This window comes from Pezoporus flaviventris, unplaced genomic scaffold (genome assembly GCF_033815535.1).
Source record: "Pezoporus flaviventris isolate CSIRO_AGI_PZ_B2104156 unplaced genomic scaffold, CSIRO_AGI_Pfla_v1 ptg000013l, whole genome shotgun sequence".
Taxonomy (NCBI): Eukaryota; Metazoa; Chordata; class Aves; order Psittaciformes; family Psittacidae; genus Pezoporus; species Pezoporus flaviventris.
The window spans coordinates 7,777,769-7,796,866 of record NW_026892561.1 but is presented as its reverse complement, the minus strand read 5'-3'; the positions used below and the strand labels follow the sequence as shown (position 1 = coordinate 7,796,866).

The 19,098-nt window shown below is 48.6% G+C and overlaps 1 protein-coding gene across 7 annotated transcripts in view; it reads left to right on the top strand.

Annotated features, from left to right (window-relative positions):
• The first annotated feature begins 556 nt into the window (after positions 1-556).
• Positions 557-19,098, top strand: part of RNF220 (ring finger protein 220) — a 224,643-nt gene continuing 206,101 nt past the window's right edge. For 2 of the 7 annotated variants that reach the window (XM_061451459.1, XM_061451455.1), the window contains exons 1-2: positions 561-725; positions 7,182-7,922. In XM_061451459.1, coding sequence (XP_061307443.1) covers positions 7,298-7,922 — 625 coding nt within the window. In that variant the 5' untranslated portion in view covers positions 561-725; positions 7,182-7,297. Of the gene's footprint in view, positions 726-1,234; positions 1,762-7,181; positions 7,923-19,098 lie in introns of those variants that run through there. The other 5 variants (XM_061451458.1, XM_061451452.1, XM_061451454.1 and 2 more) reach the window with 5 other exon arrangements.

Sequence of the window (19,098 nt, the reverse complement as noted above, 5' to 3'; positions counted from 1 at the left end):
AGAGGGTGAATTCCCTAATTTGCTCTACGGCTTTGCTGCCATGGTCCAAGGTGAATTTGGGGACGGTCTTAGGTCTGCCCATCCCTGGGTACCCTGGTACAAGTGCCAGCAGACGCAGCGGGGTGCCTGGGAAAGGCTGCATGAACATCCCGCAGGTACCGGCTGGCCCGAGACTGGAGGGGTGCAGGGGTGCCCCGGGGGGGGTTCTGCCATCCGAGGGACCCTGCTTCAATTCAGGAGGGAGCTGCGCAGTGGAAAATGTGACCAGTGGCAGGAACTAAGGGCGGTACGGTGGGGCTGGGGGGGAAGCGGCGTCCCTGGGAGGGCAGCAGCCCCCCGACGCCCCATTTGGACAACTCCAGGGCTGTGCCTGGTGGCCGGCCGTAGGGTGTGCGCCCGGTCCGCGGTCCTGGACTGCATTTCCCATACTGCCCGAGTGCCCTAATGTATGCACTGCTCAGCCTGGCTCCGTGTGCGAGTGTGTGTGTGCGTGTGTATGTGTGTGCGTGTGTGTGTGTGTGCAGACAGGAGTCCCTCGGAGAGTGGAGGCTCATTCACTGATGAGAGCCGGCACTGAGAGGCAGCACTGCTCCTTCCCTCGCACCCCCGGCGTCTCCCGCTCTGCTACATGCGAACCGCGGGCGCGCAGCGGGGCCAGCACGCCCGGGACTCCCCAGCTCCCCGCACGCCGCCAGCTCCGCGCAGCGCCCGCCGGCAGCCGCACCGTGAGTACCGGCCACCGGGGCCGCCCGGACACACGCAAACTTTGCAGGGCAAGTTTCTCCCCCCTCCTTTCCCTTCCCTCCCTCCTACCTCCACCACAGCCCCCAGCGCCCTTTCCCGCTGCCCAGCCCCGGGGAAGCCGGGCAGCGAGACAGCGGCGGCGGGGAGCCGCGCCGGCCGCGGGGAGGGCCGGGTGGGTGCGGATCGGCATGGTGATGCCGAGGGGAAAGGCACATAAAGGGCCCCCCCCGGACCCTCGGCGAGCCCCGAGCTGCCCCGATCCCTCCCCCCAGCCTCACGGTGGCTTTCCGGGGGGACCGGTCGCCACCAGGGATCAGGTGCCGGGGGGCCCGGCCGGACCCAGGGCCCGGCGCACAGCCCTCGCTCCGAAACAGACACTATTTCTTTAACTCCTTTTCCATACACCCCCCCCCCCCCCCCCCCCCTCCCCCCGAGCTTATTTTCCCGGCGGGGCAAGCCGGGGAGTTATTTCCTCGCTTCCCCCCGCGGCGCCCAGGACCTCGCTCTCTCCACGGTCGCTCTGGGCAGCGACAGTTCCATTTCCCAGCGGCTACGAAACAAAAACTTTTCTATTTTTCCGAAGGAAATAAGCGGATCCACAAACCCACCGGCCGGCTCGGCGCCTTGCTCGTGTTTTCCTTTTTTTCCCCTATTTTTTTTTTCCTTGCAAATACCCCAAATAAGGCTTTTATTTTTCAAACAGAGTCTCTGAAAAAGGAAAACCCCTTCCAGGGTTTCTGTTTGCTCAGGAACCCCCGAACAACCGGTAATTTCATTTACTCCGAAGCTTTCATTTTTGCAAGCGCGCAGTCCCCGTGTGAACTTTAGTTTTAAGCCGTACCAAAAATGCGCGATCCCTGCTCGAAGACCGAATGAGTTTTTATTTCGAAACTCACGTTGGTAAAGCCGCCGCTTTAGCTTAATTTTGGCCGAGGCTGAAGTTTGGCCAACATCCTCGCCCCTCCTCGGGTCCTTCATCCCCAAAAGATTGCCGCCCTTGCCCCCGACTGCTTTCAGGTAGGAACCGGCCGCCTGGATCTCTCTCGCACGCGGTGTCGTTCTGGTTTTATTATTGCAGATAAAACAAAAGGTAGAGAGGAGGTTTAAATTGTCAGCGTTATTCAACGAATGAGCTAAAATTACTCCACATGTGAATGGCGTAGCTTGGGAAGCCAGAAGAGGTGAAAGGAATTATCCTTGTTTTCGCTTTAGGTCCTTTAGAAAACTTTCTGGATCATCCAGCGATGCGATCGAGAAATCGCAGGATTTTCTTTCTTTTAACCAGCAACCCCAGCTCTAGACCAGGGAAGTCTGTAAATAGGTTGGAAGCATGGAAAATAATTCTTCACCTTCAGATCTAAATACATAAAAACCATCTGGTTGACCACAATGAAATCATTAGGAACTGTCTACTTAAAGAGTTGTATTGAATGCTTATCCTTCCACACAGGAAATGTGTATGGTAAGTGATTGTTGCAATAAATCCAAACAACTTTGGTCATCTTTGCGTTTGATGATCTTTGTGACTTGGGGGTTTAAGGAGGAGGAAAAGTGTGTGTGTGTGTGGGGGGGTGGGTAAGGGGGAAAGCGCTTCCCGGGCTTTACGGACCGGACCGGACCCAGGACCCCCCTCCCGCCTCCCTTCCCGGGAGCGAACAATTCCAGAGGCGGCAAGAGACGAGCAGCCCCGGCGGGAAGCGGGGCTTCTCCGGGCTGAGCCGAGCCCGGGGCAGGGCCGTACCGAGCCGTGCCCCCCGCCCCGGCCCCGCCAGACACCTGTTTAATTTACTGTTGGGCACAGCGGAGCGGCGGGGCTTGGCGGCCGCGGTGGGCTCCAACCGGGGCTCACCCCTTCTGCTTGTGTTTTATTGGGGTTTATTGAACACCCCCCGACCCGACCCGACCCTACCCGACCCGGGCGGGGGGAGAAGGGCCAGCGGCAGGAGGCGAAGGTGCCAGCCCGGTTGGCCGAGGCGGGCGCTGCCGGAGGGGCCGCTGCCCGGTTCCGGAGCCCCGTGCCGGTGCCCGCCGGAGCGGGGCTTCCCTCGGGGCGACACCGCCCGCTATTTTCATTCGGGTTTCGCCAAGTTGGCAGCGCGGCCGGGGCGCGGCGGCCGGTAGCTCCGGTACCGGCGTATTTTATAATCCCCTATCCGGTAGGGCATTATTTTTTCTTCTCTCCCTTTTTTTTTTCACCCTATTCCCACCCCCCCCCCCCCGCGCTTCCCCCCCTTCAGCCCGACACCGCCTCTCCCTCTCCGCCGGGGGCTTTTTTTCATCCCCTTTTTAATTCTTAAAATTATATATTTATACATATATACATTTGAGGAAGTTTATAGCAAAACAGCAGCGGGAGCGCAGAGCGGGACGAGGGGACAGAGGCCGGGCTGCCCTGCCCGGGGCCGGAGCTCCGGCCGTCCCCGCCGCCGGCTCCTCCGCTCCCCGCTCTCCTGTGTAGTGTTTTGTTTTGTTCATTTCCCCTTACACCGGTTTTCACAGCGGCTGCCCGGGTGTGCGGCTGCACTTGGCGTATTTCGCACGTTGGGGTGTGGGGGGGGAAGGGAAAATAATAACAAAAATTAACTGTTTTTCCTTTGTATCTTAATCCGGTGATGAGAGCTCTCCTTTGTTGGCTTTCGAGCTTGCATTTGTTTTATTTATTATAAGGAAATCCAGTTTGGTTCAAATATATAATCCATTTGAGCACTTAAATCCCCAAACAGCTGGCATTATTTTGTTTTATAATCTTTGGCTTTTCTGCGCAGAGCATATTTCTAAATTCCTACTTGACATTTATGGGGAAAAGAAGTTTTTAATGTAAATGGATATTGTGATTTTTTTTCCTGGATCTTTCCTAATTTACATGCATCACCAATTTTCCTGGATTTCCTACTGTTTTGGTGTTGGATTTTTTTTTTTTTTTTTGCTATAGCTCGTTAATTTTTTTTTTAATTTATTTTTTGAACCCCAAGAAAACTTTGTTTCTGGAGGGTGAAAAAAAAAATGTTAATTTGCCCCATTATTTTAATCTCTGGCATTTGGAAATGGTTGAGAGACCGCAAAAATGCAACCTGTTGTAGAAACCAGAGTGGTGCATTTTATTTATTTTAATCGATAGCAGAGAGGTGATTTAGTAATAGGAACTCTGAGTAAGGTTTTAGTAAGAGCTTTGCAGATCTGGTGGCGGCGTCTGGGGTGTGCATGTGTTTTGCCTGGGTGCCTGTTTCTTTGCTGGCTGATTAACGAGTGGGTTTTACGCTTCTAACCAGTGGTCACTGCTGTTTTCTCCACTTACGGCGTGCTTGTGATGCCTCCTAAATCCAGCTCCCTCATGGCTTCTCCTACTTTTGTCAGACTTTCCTCTTAACTAATTCAGCCCAGTGCTGCGACCGTCGTAAGCAGAGGAGCCACAACTGAGCCAGTGATAACTGATTACAACTTGTTCCTTAGTGAGAGATATTTTTTCCCCCTCGTGGTTCAGCGCTAAAGGCTGTTGATTCAATTTGTCTTGGTTGTGGCGTGTTGAGCCTTGTTCTTAGCAACACACACGATTACACAGGTAATTTGTGTACACCTTAAACAGGGTAGCTCTGAAACCCAATAACTATACAAATTGGGAGCCGTGAAAAAAAAAACAATAGTAATAAAAAAATCAGAGTTTGTTTGCAGCCTGTCCGTCTAACCTTCGTACTTGGTAGACAGTTTATGCACCTTCCTCGATTGATCTCCACCCCCCTTCCCTCTACTCCTTGTTTAGTTAATTCAACAAAGACTTTTTGCAATCTGTTTGGAGTTTGTCTGATGCTGTGGAAAAGTAGCTGCTGATTTATTTGGTTGCTTTTCGATTTCTGTCTCCAGCCCGTCTTTTCTCCTCCTTTCAGCGGGGATGTCAGCTGTTATTACTTCCTATTGATCCCTTTGCAAAGTGAGAAGTGAACTAAAATTAATGTCAATTCCACTGCCCGGATCAATAGCTGGAGTTATTTTAATCTGGATTTGCGCGAGGTGCTAAATTAAAAAAAATCAGCATAGAGGCAGAAAAGTAGCAGTGCCTCCCTCCACCTGTGCCCACCGCCTTCCCGGCCCCCAAATGTTCCCTCCAGCTGATTACCCCGCAATCCATATTTTTTTAATTAAGGAGGTCAGTCAGTTTTCTTATTTTGGGGTTCTGTATTTGAATCTATGACATTTTGACATTGGGAGTGTATTAACGATAGATTTTCATAATGACTGGCCTGCTGCAGTCTAATCTGTCCCTGTTGCTGGGGGTTGGGGAGGTGCTGGGAGCGGGGGAGAACGAAAAAGGAAGTGGGAGCTGAAAAAAAATCAAATTTGGCCGGCTGAGATATTGTAATGTGTTGATTTATTCCTGGTGTAATGAAGTTTGCAAACGAATAAGCGGCTGTAGTGATTCACAGTATCCTACAGGAGTGTCAAGTGTTGCGGGGCCAGATTACTAATTTATGAAATACGTTTAACGTAATGGGGTGATAGCACAAGTAAAAATAGAAAAGGAGGCAGAGGTGGTTGCTGGGTTTTGGTCGTTTTGTTGTTTTTTTTTTCCGCTGGAAATCCATGTTTTCCCATGATTGCTCTGTTGGACTTCCATGCTAATGACTGTTTATTTCTGAGACTGGTGGCTTATCCACATGCATCTCTTTGGACATATAATCTTGAGTGTGTATGTATGTATTTACATGGCTGTGTAAGCCCCCAGCCACCCAGGTTTGCCAGTGGCTGCAGTTTCCTGACCTCCAGTTTTTGATCAGCCTGGCGTGAAGCAGCTGAGCGAGTGTGCCCAGGACTGCAGCACTGACCAGGATGCCCTTGGCATCCCTCTCTCTCCCTCTCCCCCCTCATTCCCCGTGGCAAGAACTCGACGGGAAAGTTATTTAAAATTTGGAAGAGAGCAAATCCGTTAATGCGAGATACATAATCTGGTAATTTAGCAATGATGTCTGTAGGGATGGGTGCCAAATGAGGAAGCGGAGAGATGATGTCCACTCATCTTCACAATTAATAACAGTCGGTGGAGTGGCTGGGTATAGGATGGGAGAGAGGAAATGTTATCACTGAACTGCATTAAAGCCACAGACTGGATTTCATACACTTTGTTAACCTAGGCTCCCTCATTCATGGAGTACAAAAGGCACTCCATTAGGGAGACACTCTTTCACTAAGTTTTATTTGAGATGTTTGACCCTCTGGATTTAAGAGGCACAATTTGCAACAGCTTTTTATTATTATATGATTTTTCTGGCCCTTTGAGCTCCAGCGGCTAGTATATTGTTTCAAAGTTATAGTCCTTGTATTTTAAGCTGGGCTGTGGGGCCTGAATGGCAGGCGGCGGAAGCTTAAAAGAAAAGACATGAGATTGATTGGGGGAGAAAATAACAACACAAAAAGCCGGAGCGAACTGGGGGAGACACAGAAAGGAGCATTTTCCCTTCTCTCACCCTGGGAGGGGGTGGTGGCTGGCTGGGTGGCTGCAGCCAACCCGGGAGGCTCAGCAAGATGCAAGGCAGAAATTTTGTTAACATTTTCCTCTAAATGTTAATGGCGCATCCAGGGCAGTTTACAAATCTACTTAAGAGTGAGTGCATTAGGAAGTAAAATTACTGATCCATTCTCTCTTGTCCCCGACCCGAAAGGGAGATGCTTGCAGAGATCAGATGGCAGAAGCACCCATTATGATTTCAAATACTGTCAGAGTTGCCAGGCATTTTACTGGGGATGTCTCTTCTCCTTTGGCTAGCAGGGACCACATATGCGCATGTGGGTGCTTGTGTATTACACACATGCACTCATATGCAATCACATTCCTACATTCCAACAGTGTGCATATATATATATATATATATATATATACACATAATGATATCAAGTACTGTGTGTGTGCAAGTACCTACCTGCCCATATATACTGTGAGAATGAGAGAAAATACATGTGTCTTAGACATCGTGTACAGTATAACTACTTACGCTGGCTCATGTGGGTAACTATGTGCAACAGATATTTTTATGGTGGTTACACACACACCCCCCGAAGCAAATAGTAGTGTGTGCATGTGTGGGCTTTCTGAAGTTTATTATATGTACATGCCTCCTTTGCCATATAAAATTACAATTATAATTTGGAGTTACTATCTTAATTTTAGACTGAACCTTGTTTATTAGTGGGTTATTAAATCTGTATGTTATTATGGTTGGTTGTGCCTTTCATTCATCTGCACTGGATGATACCCTTTAACCTGGAGGGCCAGAGCTGATTCCAGTAGTGTGTGAAGTTGTCTATTGATTTTCTTGAATGAGAACAGTGGTGCGTCTCCGGCCAGTGGGTTGTAACACATGTGGCCACCCGGCTGCTGGAGCATCCCAGAGAGGGGAGTGCAGAAGCCTAACCGATTGTGTTTTCCTTTCTCTTCTGTTTCCTTGCAGTGTTCGGAGGGCGATGATGCTCCAGTAATTTTCCTCGCTCCATTCCCAGGCATCGCTTTGCTTTCCTTCCAGGGAAGATTGTTCCGCTTGTAATCCTGCTGACAAAAGAGACTCCGATGGACTTACACCGGGCCGCGTTCAAGATGGAGAACTCACCCTATCTCCCCAACCCACTGGCCTCCCCGGCGCTGATGGTTCTCGCCTCCACTGCTGAAGCCAGCCGTGATGCTTCCATTCCCTGCCAGCAGCCGAGGCCTTTTGGGGTCCCCGTGTCAGCAGATAAGGACGTGCACATTCCCTTTACCAATGGCTCATATACTTTTGCCTCCATGTATCACCGGCAAGGCGGGGTGCCGGGAGCGTTTGCAAACCGTGACTTTCCTCCGTCCTTGCTTCACCTCCACCCCCAGTTCGCACCCCCTAACCTGGACTGCACCCCGATCAGTATGTTGAACCACAGCGGTGTTGGGGCTTTCCGCCCCTTTGCATCTACTGAGGACCGGGAGAGCTATCAGTCAGCTTTTACACCGGCCAAGCGCCTGAAGAACTGCCATGACACTGACTCACCCCATCTGCGCTTCTCCGACACCGATGGGAAGGAGTATGAGTTTGGCACGCAGCTCCCCTCCAGCTCCCCCGGCTCCCTCAAAGTTGATGATACGGGGAAGAAGATCTTTGCCGTTTCTGGCCTCATTTCTGACCGGGAGACCTCATCCAGTCCCGAAGACCGAAGTGACAGATGTAAGTACCTTCATTGACTTGTTGGTTCTTCTTTAGTTGCACCTTGTTGAGATACTCAACAGGTGATTGTCCCGCAGTGCTGTGGTTCTTGCTGAAGGCAGAGGAAAACCAGCCTTTCCTGCCTGCCAAGCTCAGCCACACGGTGTTGCCTTGTCTGTTGTAAATGGACATTGGTAGATTTTAAGGTGAGGTGCTCTTGAAGGAAACTCGTCTTCCAGCACACAGCTGGAGAGGCAATGTTGACCGTGCAGAAAGCTGTCTGAGCCCCGAGTGTGAGGCTATAGATGCTGGTACATACATGTGTGTAAACAGGGATGCAGCTGGAGTGTGTAGCCAGAAACTTTCCCAGAGCTTGCAGGAAACATGTACCCCTTGCTTCCTCAGGTATTTCTTTCTGACCTTTTCTTCATGCACACCATTCTTTACAGCAAATGCATCACCTTCAGGATTTGTGCCTCAGGTTAAGATAAAAGTACCTTTTCCTCTGGTTATCGTAAGAGTATTTCTGGCTGCCAAGCTCCCTCTTCGAGACATAAACCTGGATCCATCCTTACAATTCAGTAAGCTGCGGCACCATGTGCTTTCTCGGAGTGTTTCCTCCTTTGGTGCTTGTTGAAAGGTGATGTGCTCTTTCGCACGGTGGTTGGACTGAAGGAAATCAGTCTGCATGTTCACAACTGTAACTCCCCATCACCTTGTCCCTTGTGCTGTTGCCTATGCAGGGGGGGCAGAGCTGTCCTTCAGGAAGGACAGGCTTCCAGATTTGCTGTGCTGGGAGGTGACCCATGACGGGGAGTGGTCTAGGGGCAGTGGAGCGTGGTACCCTGAAGAAGAGCACTGACTTATGATTAGAGTTTTCCTGTAAACCCAGACATGTAGACCGAGAAGCAAGTGGTTTGCTTTTCACATGGGCTCCTTTGTTCTGTTGAGTTTTCTATCTAGAAAACAATTTTATTATTATTGTTATTATTATTACTATTTTTTCCCCAGCAAAAACCTGCTGCACTGTTCCTTCCTCTCCCTTTCAGACGTGATTTTTCTTCTCCCCTTTATGATGCCGAAGAGAGTAATAGAGACATTGTGGCTCTCTCTCCCCTGTCGGCGCTGCTTCCTCAGGCTGTCTCCTTGAATTAGGCACTGTGCTAACTTACCGGCGCTAAAAGGCATCTGCCTAAACCCAGCGTACCTTTTCAATAAAAGTCATCATAAAATCAACCTGCCTTGTAAATCCATCGCTCTTTGGTTTTGAAATATGCTGCTTGTCTTTTATGTCAGCATTTGTGAGGGTAAGACGATTCCCACTGAAGGCAGAAGCTGTGTATTCCTTGCACTATGAATGCGAACTGTTATCTTTCCCCGCTCTCCTTCTGATCCACCCCTGGCTGTGCTACTTTTTGTGCCGTAAGCTTCTTTCATTGTTCAGCATCCCCTCTCCCTCCTTTTGGGTCCATAGGGACTTGGCTGTAGGTGGGAGCACGTGTGGATGTGTGTGTGTATAAGCTGGCAATATAATTATCCTGGGGGGAGGCAGGTGAGATGGCAAGGCTTAGAGACATCTTTGTCGATGCTCTTTCCCTTATCGATATAACCTGGCTGTGGAAATGAAGCCTGCTTGAAAGAATACTCTGGGAGATAGCGGTGGAGGAGTGGGTCCACTAGCTAAATTAATTTAGAGCGCATCAGCTGCTATGGATCTTGCTAGCAAAATCCTGTCAGATACCCCATTTAAAGAAGTAAATCTGTTAAATGAATTAGACCACATGGAGCGCAGCTGCAGATGGACAGACATATCCACATCCACATCCACCGCTGTGCCTTTCCTTTGCCAACTGTATGTGCTGAACGTGGGTCGTCTTCTTGGGAGCAGACGGGGCTCTGCGCAGGAGCATGCAAGAGGCAGCACGGTGACACTGGCTCCCTGTGCCGCCACCAGCCCTATGGCACGGCACTTCATGGGGAGGGGAAGCGGAATAAAACTTTGCAGGCAGCATGGGGAAACTGGGGCAAAAATGGGAGGTGTTTTGTTTTATTGTTTTCTTTCCCGTATGGTTAAATTTCTTTGAGATGCTTTGCTGCACGGTAGGAGCCGGGCAAATACAACGTCCCCGATATTTCATCCACATTAAAATTCTTCCGTAACTACCAGGACAGTGTACACTGAATATGTCTGTTGGCTCTGTATCATATTCCCATCACATACAGACACTGCACCATGGAAACTTCGCTCCATTAACACGGCGAGTTTATTTGGTGTGTGCATACGCACGTATGGGTGTGTTTGCTAGAGGCCGGGAAAGCGAGCAGCAGAGCGTTTTAGAGGGATCCTAATGATCTTTGATGTTGACCATCAGAAAAGGAAAACTTCCGCAATGAGGAATTTTGAGAGATCACGAGATGTGATCGTGATCCTGTTTTGCATTGACGTTTGCTTGTGTGTTTTTGGAGTTTCCATATAAATGCATACTCCGGGGGGAGAAGGGGTTGTTGTTGCCTCTGAGAAGTTTGGTGGATTCCTAGTATAATTGTTACGTATAACCCTATGTAAAATGCATTTACTTGTGCTCCTGATGGAGAATTTGTTGCAGGTAGGTGGCTGTAGCTTCTAGGCAAAAATGCAATGAGGTTTTTCTACAACTGAGAGCAAAAATGGTGAAACTGCCTTAGATCAGCAACACCTTTACACGTCTCACAGGTGCTGCTCAGATATGTAGGGCTCCATCATTCAGTTGTATTTTTCAGATTCCTGAAAGGGTTTGTATGACACGGAAGGCGAATTACTGTGATTGCTCTGCGTATTCTGTACCACTGCGCAAGAACCTGTTGTGAATAGCTCATTAAAACATCTGTTTTACCCCATAGCTTAAAGGGTGATTTTCTAAGGAATTTGCCTTTTTCTTAAGAAAAAAAAAGGAATTCAATGAGCTGAGTTTTAATTTTCCTGAAGAATATGATTACACTTGAGATACTTCGCAGCAAAAGAAGAATCCAAAGTCAGGCATTTTCATTTCAGGGAATGTTTGGAAGGTGCTGTATTTAGTCCTCTGCATTGTGGGAGCAAAATCTCAGCCTGTTTTCCCATGAAGGGAGAGCACCATTTCTGGGGTGCAGCTGTGTGGGATGATGCTTCTTGTCACTCAGCAAATTGGGCTGAGATGTCTGCATTGGGGTGAGCTGTCCCTTGCTGTAAAGTGCAGACAGTCAGGACATCCAGCGCGGTGGAGTGTACAGGGACCATGTAGAAAAGCTGAGCCTTTCCAGGAAGCAGCAGACATGCCATGTACTGGATGGGCCCATTCCTTCAGATGCTTACGGAGAAAAATAATGCCATTTGTTAGAGTTCAGGGCTTCTTGTAAAGCATGTGTTAAAGACACCAGGAGACGTATTTTATGGGTTTCCTTTAATAAGCATGCAATAGTTGAGATTCCTAGAAGGACTGGAAATAAATGGCATGTTTCTTTCTGCAGAAGAGACCTATACACCTGTTTTAAAATCAGAGAACATATGAAAGATCCCTGGGTTTACTCTTTCCTTCTAATAAAATCTGTCCCAGTCTAATAAAATATTGTACCCAGTCACCACAGCATCGTTTTCCCACAAAGTGACAGGCAGAGGTCCATGCCAAAGATGGGATCTCTTGGTGAAGAGCTGGATCTTGTCCAGTGGACACCCTTACTCTTCCCGCAAGGCTGCCCATGCCCCCAGTCCCCCTGTGCCGACAGAAGATGGTTTCCTATTGCTGTGTGCTGCTTGGTCTTCATCATGTGTTGTCTGTGACTTCTTGGGGAGCACAGCCTGACGTGTGAAGGTGACCCTCTACATCCTGGTTGCTGGTTCAGTTTCCATCCTCTGGGCAGAGCCTGGCTCTTCTAGCTTCAGTTCCCCTGCTACCATTGGCAGCTCTCACCCTGCTCCTGGTGTGTCCTGGGGATGAGCAACTGAGCTGGGGAGCAGGCTGGGATCCCCGCTCATCCCTTAGGACTGGTGCATAAAGTGGGGGTGGTTCTATTAACATTACTTTGATTATTATTTTTGATAATCATATTTAACCTTGGTTATCTGGACACGGACAGCTTGTGCTGCAATGGGTTTTCTCTCTGCAAGAGAGCTCTTTGTTCCACTGTAGGGCTTTAAAAAACACCTCTAGCACAGAGTTAGTTTTCCTTTTGAAATAACTGCTTCATTATTGATTGAATGTAAATCACACTTCAGGTGATGAACATCAGGGCTATGATGACCACAGCTTGAAAGCCTGAATAACGTAGCGCTTTGGAAATCAGGCTGAGAACTGTCTGTACAGTCATCCACCACTCAGATAAGTGTGTTTGTTGGGCTTTGTGTTTATGGGCTGGGACTTGTGTAGAGAGCTGTGTCTGTCTGTATGCCTATGTGCTGGGAGGGGAAAAGGGTTTTTTTCCTTATATTTTGTGTCAGAACAATGGGTTGGAGGGGAACGCGCACATGCACAAATCCATATGTGCGCACATCCATCACTCTATGCCTCTTCCCACTGGGATGCACCACTTCCAAGCCTGGTAAAATCTGGGTGTAAAGCAAAGTGATGCTTTGTTGCTAATAATAATCAGCTGCGACCATGGGAAATCGCAAGCTTAACACTGCTTGTGAAATAATGAAATAAATCGAGTGGAATGTTTGCTTTCCATCGTCAGTGCCCTGTGTGATGTAGGAGGAGAGAAGGAGCAACAGTAGATTTTGGGAAGGCGTTGGCAGGCAGATAGACAGTAATAGGCATGAGGGTCGTGCATCCATCCCCGTTGCACCACTGAAACCACGCCATCCTCATGGAGCTAGGTGCGCTGCCTGGAGGGAGGTCCTGGAGCAGGCAGCAGCCACCTCCTTTTTCTGCTTTTCTGTCAACAACCTTCCCGCTCCCCCTGCAAACTGTTGCCGAGACTCCTTTCTGTGCTGTTTGGCTTAATTGTCTTGTCGGGATAAAGAAATGTTTGAACAGTTAAAGTGGGGAAGGGCTGGATGGGAGCAGCCCCTGCCGGCTGCGGGGCCATCTGGCCTGCCTTGGATCTGCCGGTCTCCAGTTTATATTTCTCTTTCTGTTATTTGGGGCTATCTGGCACACTCGGAATACCTAATCACCGTGGTGAGAGGAGGGACAGGGCTGCCTCCCCCCACCGCCAGCCCCTCCAGCCTCCCCTTCCCATCAATTGTCATGCAGAGCCGGGCCGGGTGGCTATTCTGCTCGCAGCCCTCATTTGCTCTCCTCGCCGGGCTCTCTCTCGGCAGAAGGATGGCTTTTAATTGATCGTTTGAGGGGGAGGAATGGGGCTGTTTTCTCCTCCAAAACGTTTCCCTGCGCAGCCGCTGCCATCCGGCCTGCTTTCGTGTTGTCTCAGCCATGCCAGCGATGCCTTGTGCCCTTTCTCTTCCTCTTTGGTCTCCCCGGGAGTTGATGTCAAGGCTCGTAACCACCATCCTTGGAGCTCTGAGAAACACCAAAATGCCGTATTTATCCATCTGCTGGAGAGATGGCCATGGGTGCAGTACATACCTATCGCTCCTCATTTGCCTGGAGCGTCTGAACACTGGCACCAGGGTATTTATTGTGCAATTGCAGAGCAAACTCCCCACCTCACTCGGTATTTCCCATCAAAACCACGGCCCCCAAACCACCCGCCAAACCTTGCTTTTCGAGAAGGAATTAATCACATTAAATCTTCGGCCCCATCGATCACACTCCGCTGCTGTCACAAAATTGCAGCAGAAGAAGTGAAGGCAGACTCGGTGGCTGCTGTGCTGGGCTGAGGATCGGGAATCCTGACCTTGGGCATGGCTTGGAGTCACAGTTTCCCGATCCCTAACTGGGGAATGGCAATACCTCCCTCATGGCGGCGTGTGCCGCTTTGATATCTTCTGACAGAAGACACCAGGCAAGGGCAAAGTATTAGTATTATTAATATAGTACAGTTAGTAGAATATTATGAACTATTATAAATCATTACTGCTAAACTACAGTTATTAAAGGAAATGACCAAAGTGCACTTTGCGAGCCAGGATCTCCGACAGTTAAAACATTGTTTTATTATTTTACTTGCTAGCTTGCAAAATTCAAGAGTTAGCAACAGTTTCCTGGTTGATCAGTGGCAATTGTGTGAGGAGTTGGGATAAGCGGGGGGAAATGGATGTATATTCCAGAAGGGAGAGAATAGGCATTAGTGAAATCCTGTGATTTTTTTTTTTCCTCTTTCTTTGATAATCTGAAGGTCTCGAAGGAAAGAGACATACTGAGACATGGGCCTAATCCTGCTCTGTACCCGTGAAAGTGTTCAAAGCAACAAGGGCTTGGAGTTTCTGGAATTCCCTCATGGAAAAAATAAAAGTGAAGGTGTTTGTGAATTGTTGCTGGTTGTTATTTGCTTGATGTCATTTAGACAAGACCCATTAAATGCTAGCAGCAGATTAATTTTTCCTCTCTTTGTTTGCCTTCCAAGGAGCAGAAAACAGGCATAATTATATTTTACGTGAGAGTGTAAGATTTCCTCTCATCTCCGTTTTCTGGCTAATATCTGCAGCTGTAAAATAAATTCCATTTGTGCATACATGGTGTTAGACTGAGGTAAATAACTGTCATCCAAAATCTGTCTAACCTTAATCTGCATCCGGAGCACTATAGAGAACTGCACCCATTTGTATAATATTAAGCTTTATTTTTATTATGGATTTCTAATGCAAATTCATAGTGGGGGCAAAGTTGTTTTCTTTTAATACCATATTCCAAGCAAAGCAGCCATTGAAAGCAAATTGTGACAATTTTTATCCCGCAGTTCATGTCGCTGGTGGTCTTTGATCACGTCAGTTTGCTTGATAGCCTATGAATTTTTCATCTGTTCTTCAGGATGGAGCAGCAGATTTGGGGACTTCTGAGGACATTTTTCAGCTATGCAAAGCAATTGAAATTCTTCGGCAATAATGGATTTCTATTTGGGAAATTTAATGTGGGATTGGATTCCTATTCAGCATCCTCTGGAAAAGAGCATGTGTAGTATCTGTAAATGTACATCTGTAATCTGTGTGTGTCCTTCTCCCCTTTTATGTAACCTCACTGTTTGCCTCCTTGGCTCTTCTGGCCTGAGCAACCCTTGTGTATATAAACGTGCAGGTTTCAGGCATTCAGGGTAAATTCATCACCTTGAATGCAGTTTTCTCTGTTTTAATGCTGAAGTATTTTCCTGCTGCTCCTAGGGGTTGGCCAGGTTGGCAGTTTTCCACTGGCACCTAGCACTCAAGTCAGTGAAGGCTGAAGAAGTACTGTGGGGTTTGGTACCATGTGTGTCTGTCCTCTTCTTTGTCTTGTCATTTTAAACACAGATGGTGGCTGTGGTAAGCTGGGTGTTTTTAGCCATCTCTTTCTCTTCTCCTTCGACCTTTTATTGGTGCCTTGAATTGCAGCAGTACCCTGAACAACAGAAGAGGGAGAAAAGCAATGTTGGGCAGGAGTGAGGCAAAGAGAGTTTATTGTCCTAAATGCAGGTAACATGGGAGGGAGTTCTGGTGGCAGTGAAACTGCTCCTTGAGCTCAGGTGTGGACACTTCCATCGTATTTTTCTTCACTTGGGACATTGTTTCTAAGGAGTATTGTTTTAAAACCTCCCTTTTTTGATAACTTGATGCTAAGACCTGCTTTCTGAATTGCAGAGCAAGAATGTGCTTTGTACCTTCTTGTGTGAGCACCAGGCTGTTCTGTGAATACAGTGGGGAAAGTGTCTCTGGATACCCCTAAAAGAAAGAGTTGGAAACTGAGTCATCGCTTTCCCCCAGCAGCACCAAATCTTAGTGACTGGCTCTCAACAGAGTAACAACATCAAGCTTTCAATTTGGGAAGACCCAAGAGCTTTTCACTCATGAGCTTTTTGCTGGTACAATCCTGCAGCTTTGCCTGTGCTTTGCAAACCTGCGATGCTGCAGCTCCAAGCAGGGTGAGGGCTGCAGGACATATCCAGCTGCAGATGCTGGGCTTGCTGGCACAGCTGGATTCCCAAGCACGGGCTCCTTCTTTGGCAGGAAGGTGGAGCGCTTTGCGGCTCTTGGATGAAAACTAAAACAGAAAGCACTGGGGTGCCAGTCAGCGGGCGAGCGGCGTGCTGCAGGGGTGGGAGCTCCCCATGACAGCCTCACCAAATGGAATAGGATTTGAAAACAGAACAGAAAGTAAAACTCAAGGGACTGCCCTGGTGGAACCATTCCTTCCTGTTGGGATTTTTTGGTACTTTGATTCAAAGTGAGGTCTTTTTAATTGAAAAGGACTCAACTTCTTCTTCTGATTTTGATGTTGTTTCTCTGCACTTTAGGAAATAACTTGCAAAGCCATTTAGTATAGGAAATTGTCCATCCTGTAACATCCCTTGCTGTAAGGAGGAATAGAGTAATAATCCCTCATTACAGATACCGTGGTTTGGTAGTTTCACCAGCATGGGAAAAGACCTGGTACCAGACGACAGCTTTCCCTTCTCCTCCAACTTTGCTTCTAATACTGAAGATTTCTTTTGGACTCTTCTGTCCCAGGCCTGTTTGGGGGAAGACTCCACAAAATTCCCTACTGGAGACCCCTGCCCAAGCCCCATATGATGCACAAGGCGATGCCAGGGTGTCTGTGAGCGAACAGGGAGGAGGGCTTGCAGGACGAATGGCACCTTGGGTGAGTGAAAGCCTTATCAGGGTGGCCTGGCCGTGCCACTGCAGAGCTGCAGAGCCACTCCGCACCCAGGCCAACCTTTGGCCCATGCAGGATAGAGGGAACCTTGTCTCCTTGTTTCTGTTTGCAATGCACACGATCCTGTGAGGTCCTGGCGGCTGCGAATGGATGGAAAGCAATATCTTAGATGCTGGATATCAGTGCAGGTCACAGGGATCCAGGCCAAACGCTGCAGCACTGTCGAGGCTGCAGAAGCTTGTTTCCTTCTCTTGCTTATTCTCCTCCTTGCAAACCAGTCTCACTTCCCATTACCAGCGCTATAGGTTGGAGGTAAACCTCCAGCGAAGTCCTTAGTCAGGGTGATGGTTTTTCCCTCCTGAGCACTTGTCTTCAGCCTCCCTGAAGAGGCAGTTTGACCACTGGCCCTTTTTTTACTGGGGAGATGAAGGAGCTATCAGTGACCTGGGTAACCCTACATGGAGCACAGGCAGAAGAACTTAATGGTCACAATCAAAAAGGTGCCAGCCTGAGTGGATTCATACATCAGGAGGTGCCCCTTAGACACAAGGGGAGAACAAGCAGCTAAACTCTTACAACCCTGCTTCTTTGCCCTCAGTTTTGCACTTTGCTCAATGCACAGCCCTGTACAGGACTGTTGGAGTTGCTCCTGCAGTCTCTGCTCCTGGGGGCTGGTTGCCACTGTCTGTTCTGCTCCTTCCTTTGTGCATGTTTGCGCTCACGGACAGAAGTGCTGCTCTCAAAGAGCTGCTCTAGCTACAGAAGGTGCATGGTGATCAGCAGCCTGCCTTCGCTCAAAATTTGGGACTAAAAACTTCAGGGGAAGCTGTGTTGAAGGCTCCTGGAGATTCAGTACTGGGGAAGCAGGGAGTCTGCAGACCAGACATTTAATGTCAGCAAGAGGTCTTTGAAACTGTGTGAAGCAGAAAAGCGCTACAAGTTATTTCTGTCTTAATTTGGCCAATGTATTGTGTCCAGTCCCATGTTTGGTCCAAGACTGAAATAAGTATGATGCTATTTGGATCAGGACTGGCATATACTGGAAAAAAATCTCTGTCTCCATTAGCCAGAAGTAATGTTCCCACCATCTCATTATTTTCCCCTCTTAAAATGAGAACAACACGTTAACTGTGGAAACAGAGGAGGATTGTGTTAGAGCAAGACAGAGCTGGGCAGAGAGAACTTGAACTGGCCTTGCTTGTATGTAACTGAGATGTTGTGGGTGTTGTAGCCTGGGAAAGCTGTGTATGGTGTGGTCCGGATCAGGCCCCAGGTTTATGGCATATCTTAAGGAACAAAGGGCCTTAAACTAAAATAAGTAACACTCCACTTTTGGTCACCTCTTCAGGAGCACTGTAAGGACCTGAGCCTCCCCTTGAGTATGTGCATCTCCTTCCAGGCGCCCACCCTGAGGAGCAGGCACAGCCTAGTGAAAGCTGGGGAAGGTTATGATGTCAACGAGAAACATCTGGGTCTGTGTTCTCCCAGATGTTGCCAGTGGTGTCTGGGTTGTTAGCTGCACCTGGGCAAAGAAGGAAAGGAAATCCCTGGGTGGTGTGATGGATTTTGCAGAGCCTGGGAGGAGAAGGCAGTTAGACACTACTTGCTGATAGTCCCTCTGCTATGTACTCAGGTGGCTCGCTGCCGCTCGGGTGATCCAGGACCCATGTTTTGCTGTCGCTAAGGAAATGTGTCATTGACTTGTCACATACCGATTATTTCACTTCTGTTGCACGTTTCTAGCTTGACCTGTGTGGGGGTATTGAAGATGAAGGGCACATTTATTGGCAGAGTGGAGCGTGCCTTCTCCTCACAGCCAGGCATAGCAGGAAGAGGGAAGGGCTGCCTGGGCACAGCCCTAAGCGTAGGTTGTGCTTGTTCTGTGGACTCTGTTGACCTTGTAGAAGCAGAGCCATTTCTCATTGCCTGTCTTTAAAGCAGGGGTTACAATATTCTTGTAGTACAGCTGCATGCTGAGGGTGATTGTGTTCACGTTTCAGACGTGCTCAGTCCTAAGGCAGTGGTTATAAACTTGGTACCCAGATGGTTGCACCAGGATTGAAAAGGCTGCGATGGGGAAAGGGGTGGAGGCTTGTTTCTTGAACATCATCACTGGGATTTTCTTCTGAAGAAACGATTGCCACATACGCATTTTTGGATGAAACTTGGATGAGCAGCTGGGAGCAGTGGCTAGGAACAGCAGAGAAAGAGCCGGGGGTGAAAAATTTGGAGTAAGGTAGATAAAAGTGAGAGATAAAAGGAATAATGCAGGGAAGGATGAGTAATCGACATTCCTGGAGCCCAAGCGCAGGCTCTGGCTTCCTTCCTGAGCAGTAAAATAAAATTAAAAAAAAAATTCCCTTAGAACAACAAAACTCTGGACGCGCTGGTTTCCTTCCTGACAGGCCCAGCCTGGTGCTGTTTCGATGAGTCCTCATTGGCAACCACGGCTGGTCTAAAGGCCAAAGGCAGAAACACCCGGGGGGAAGGGAGAG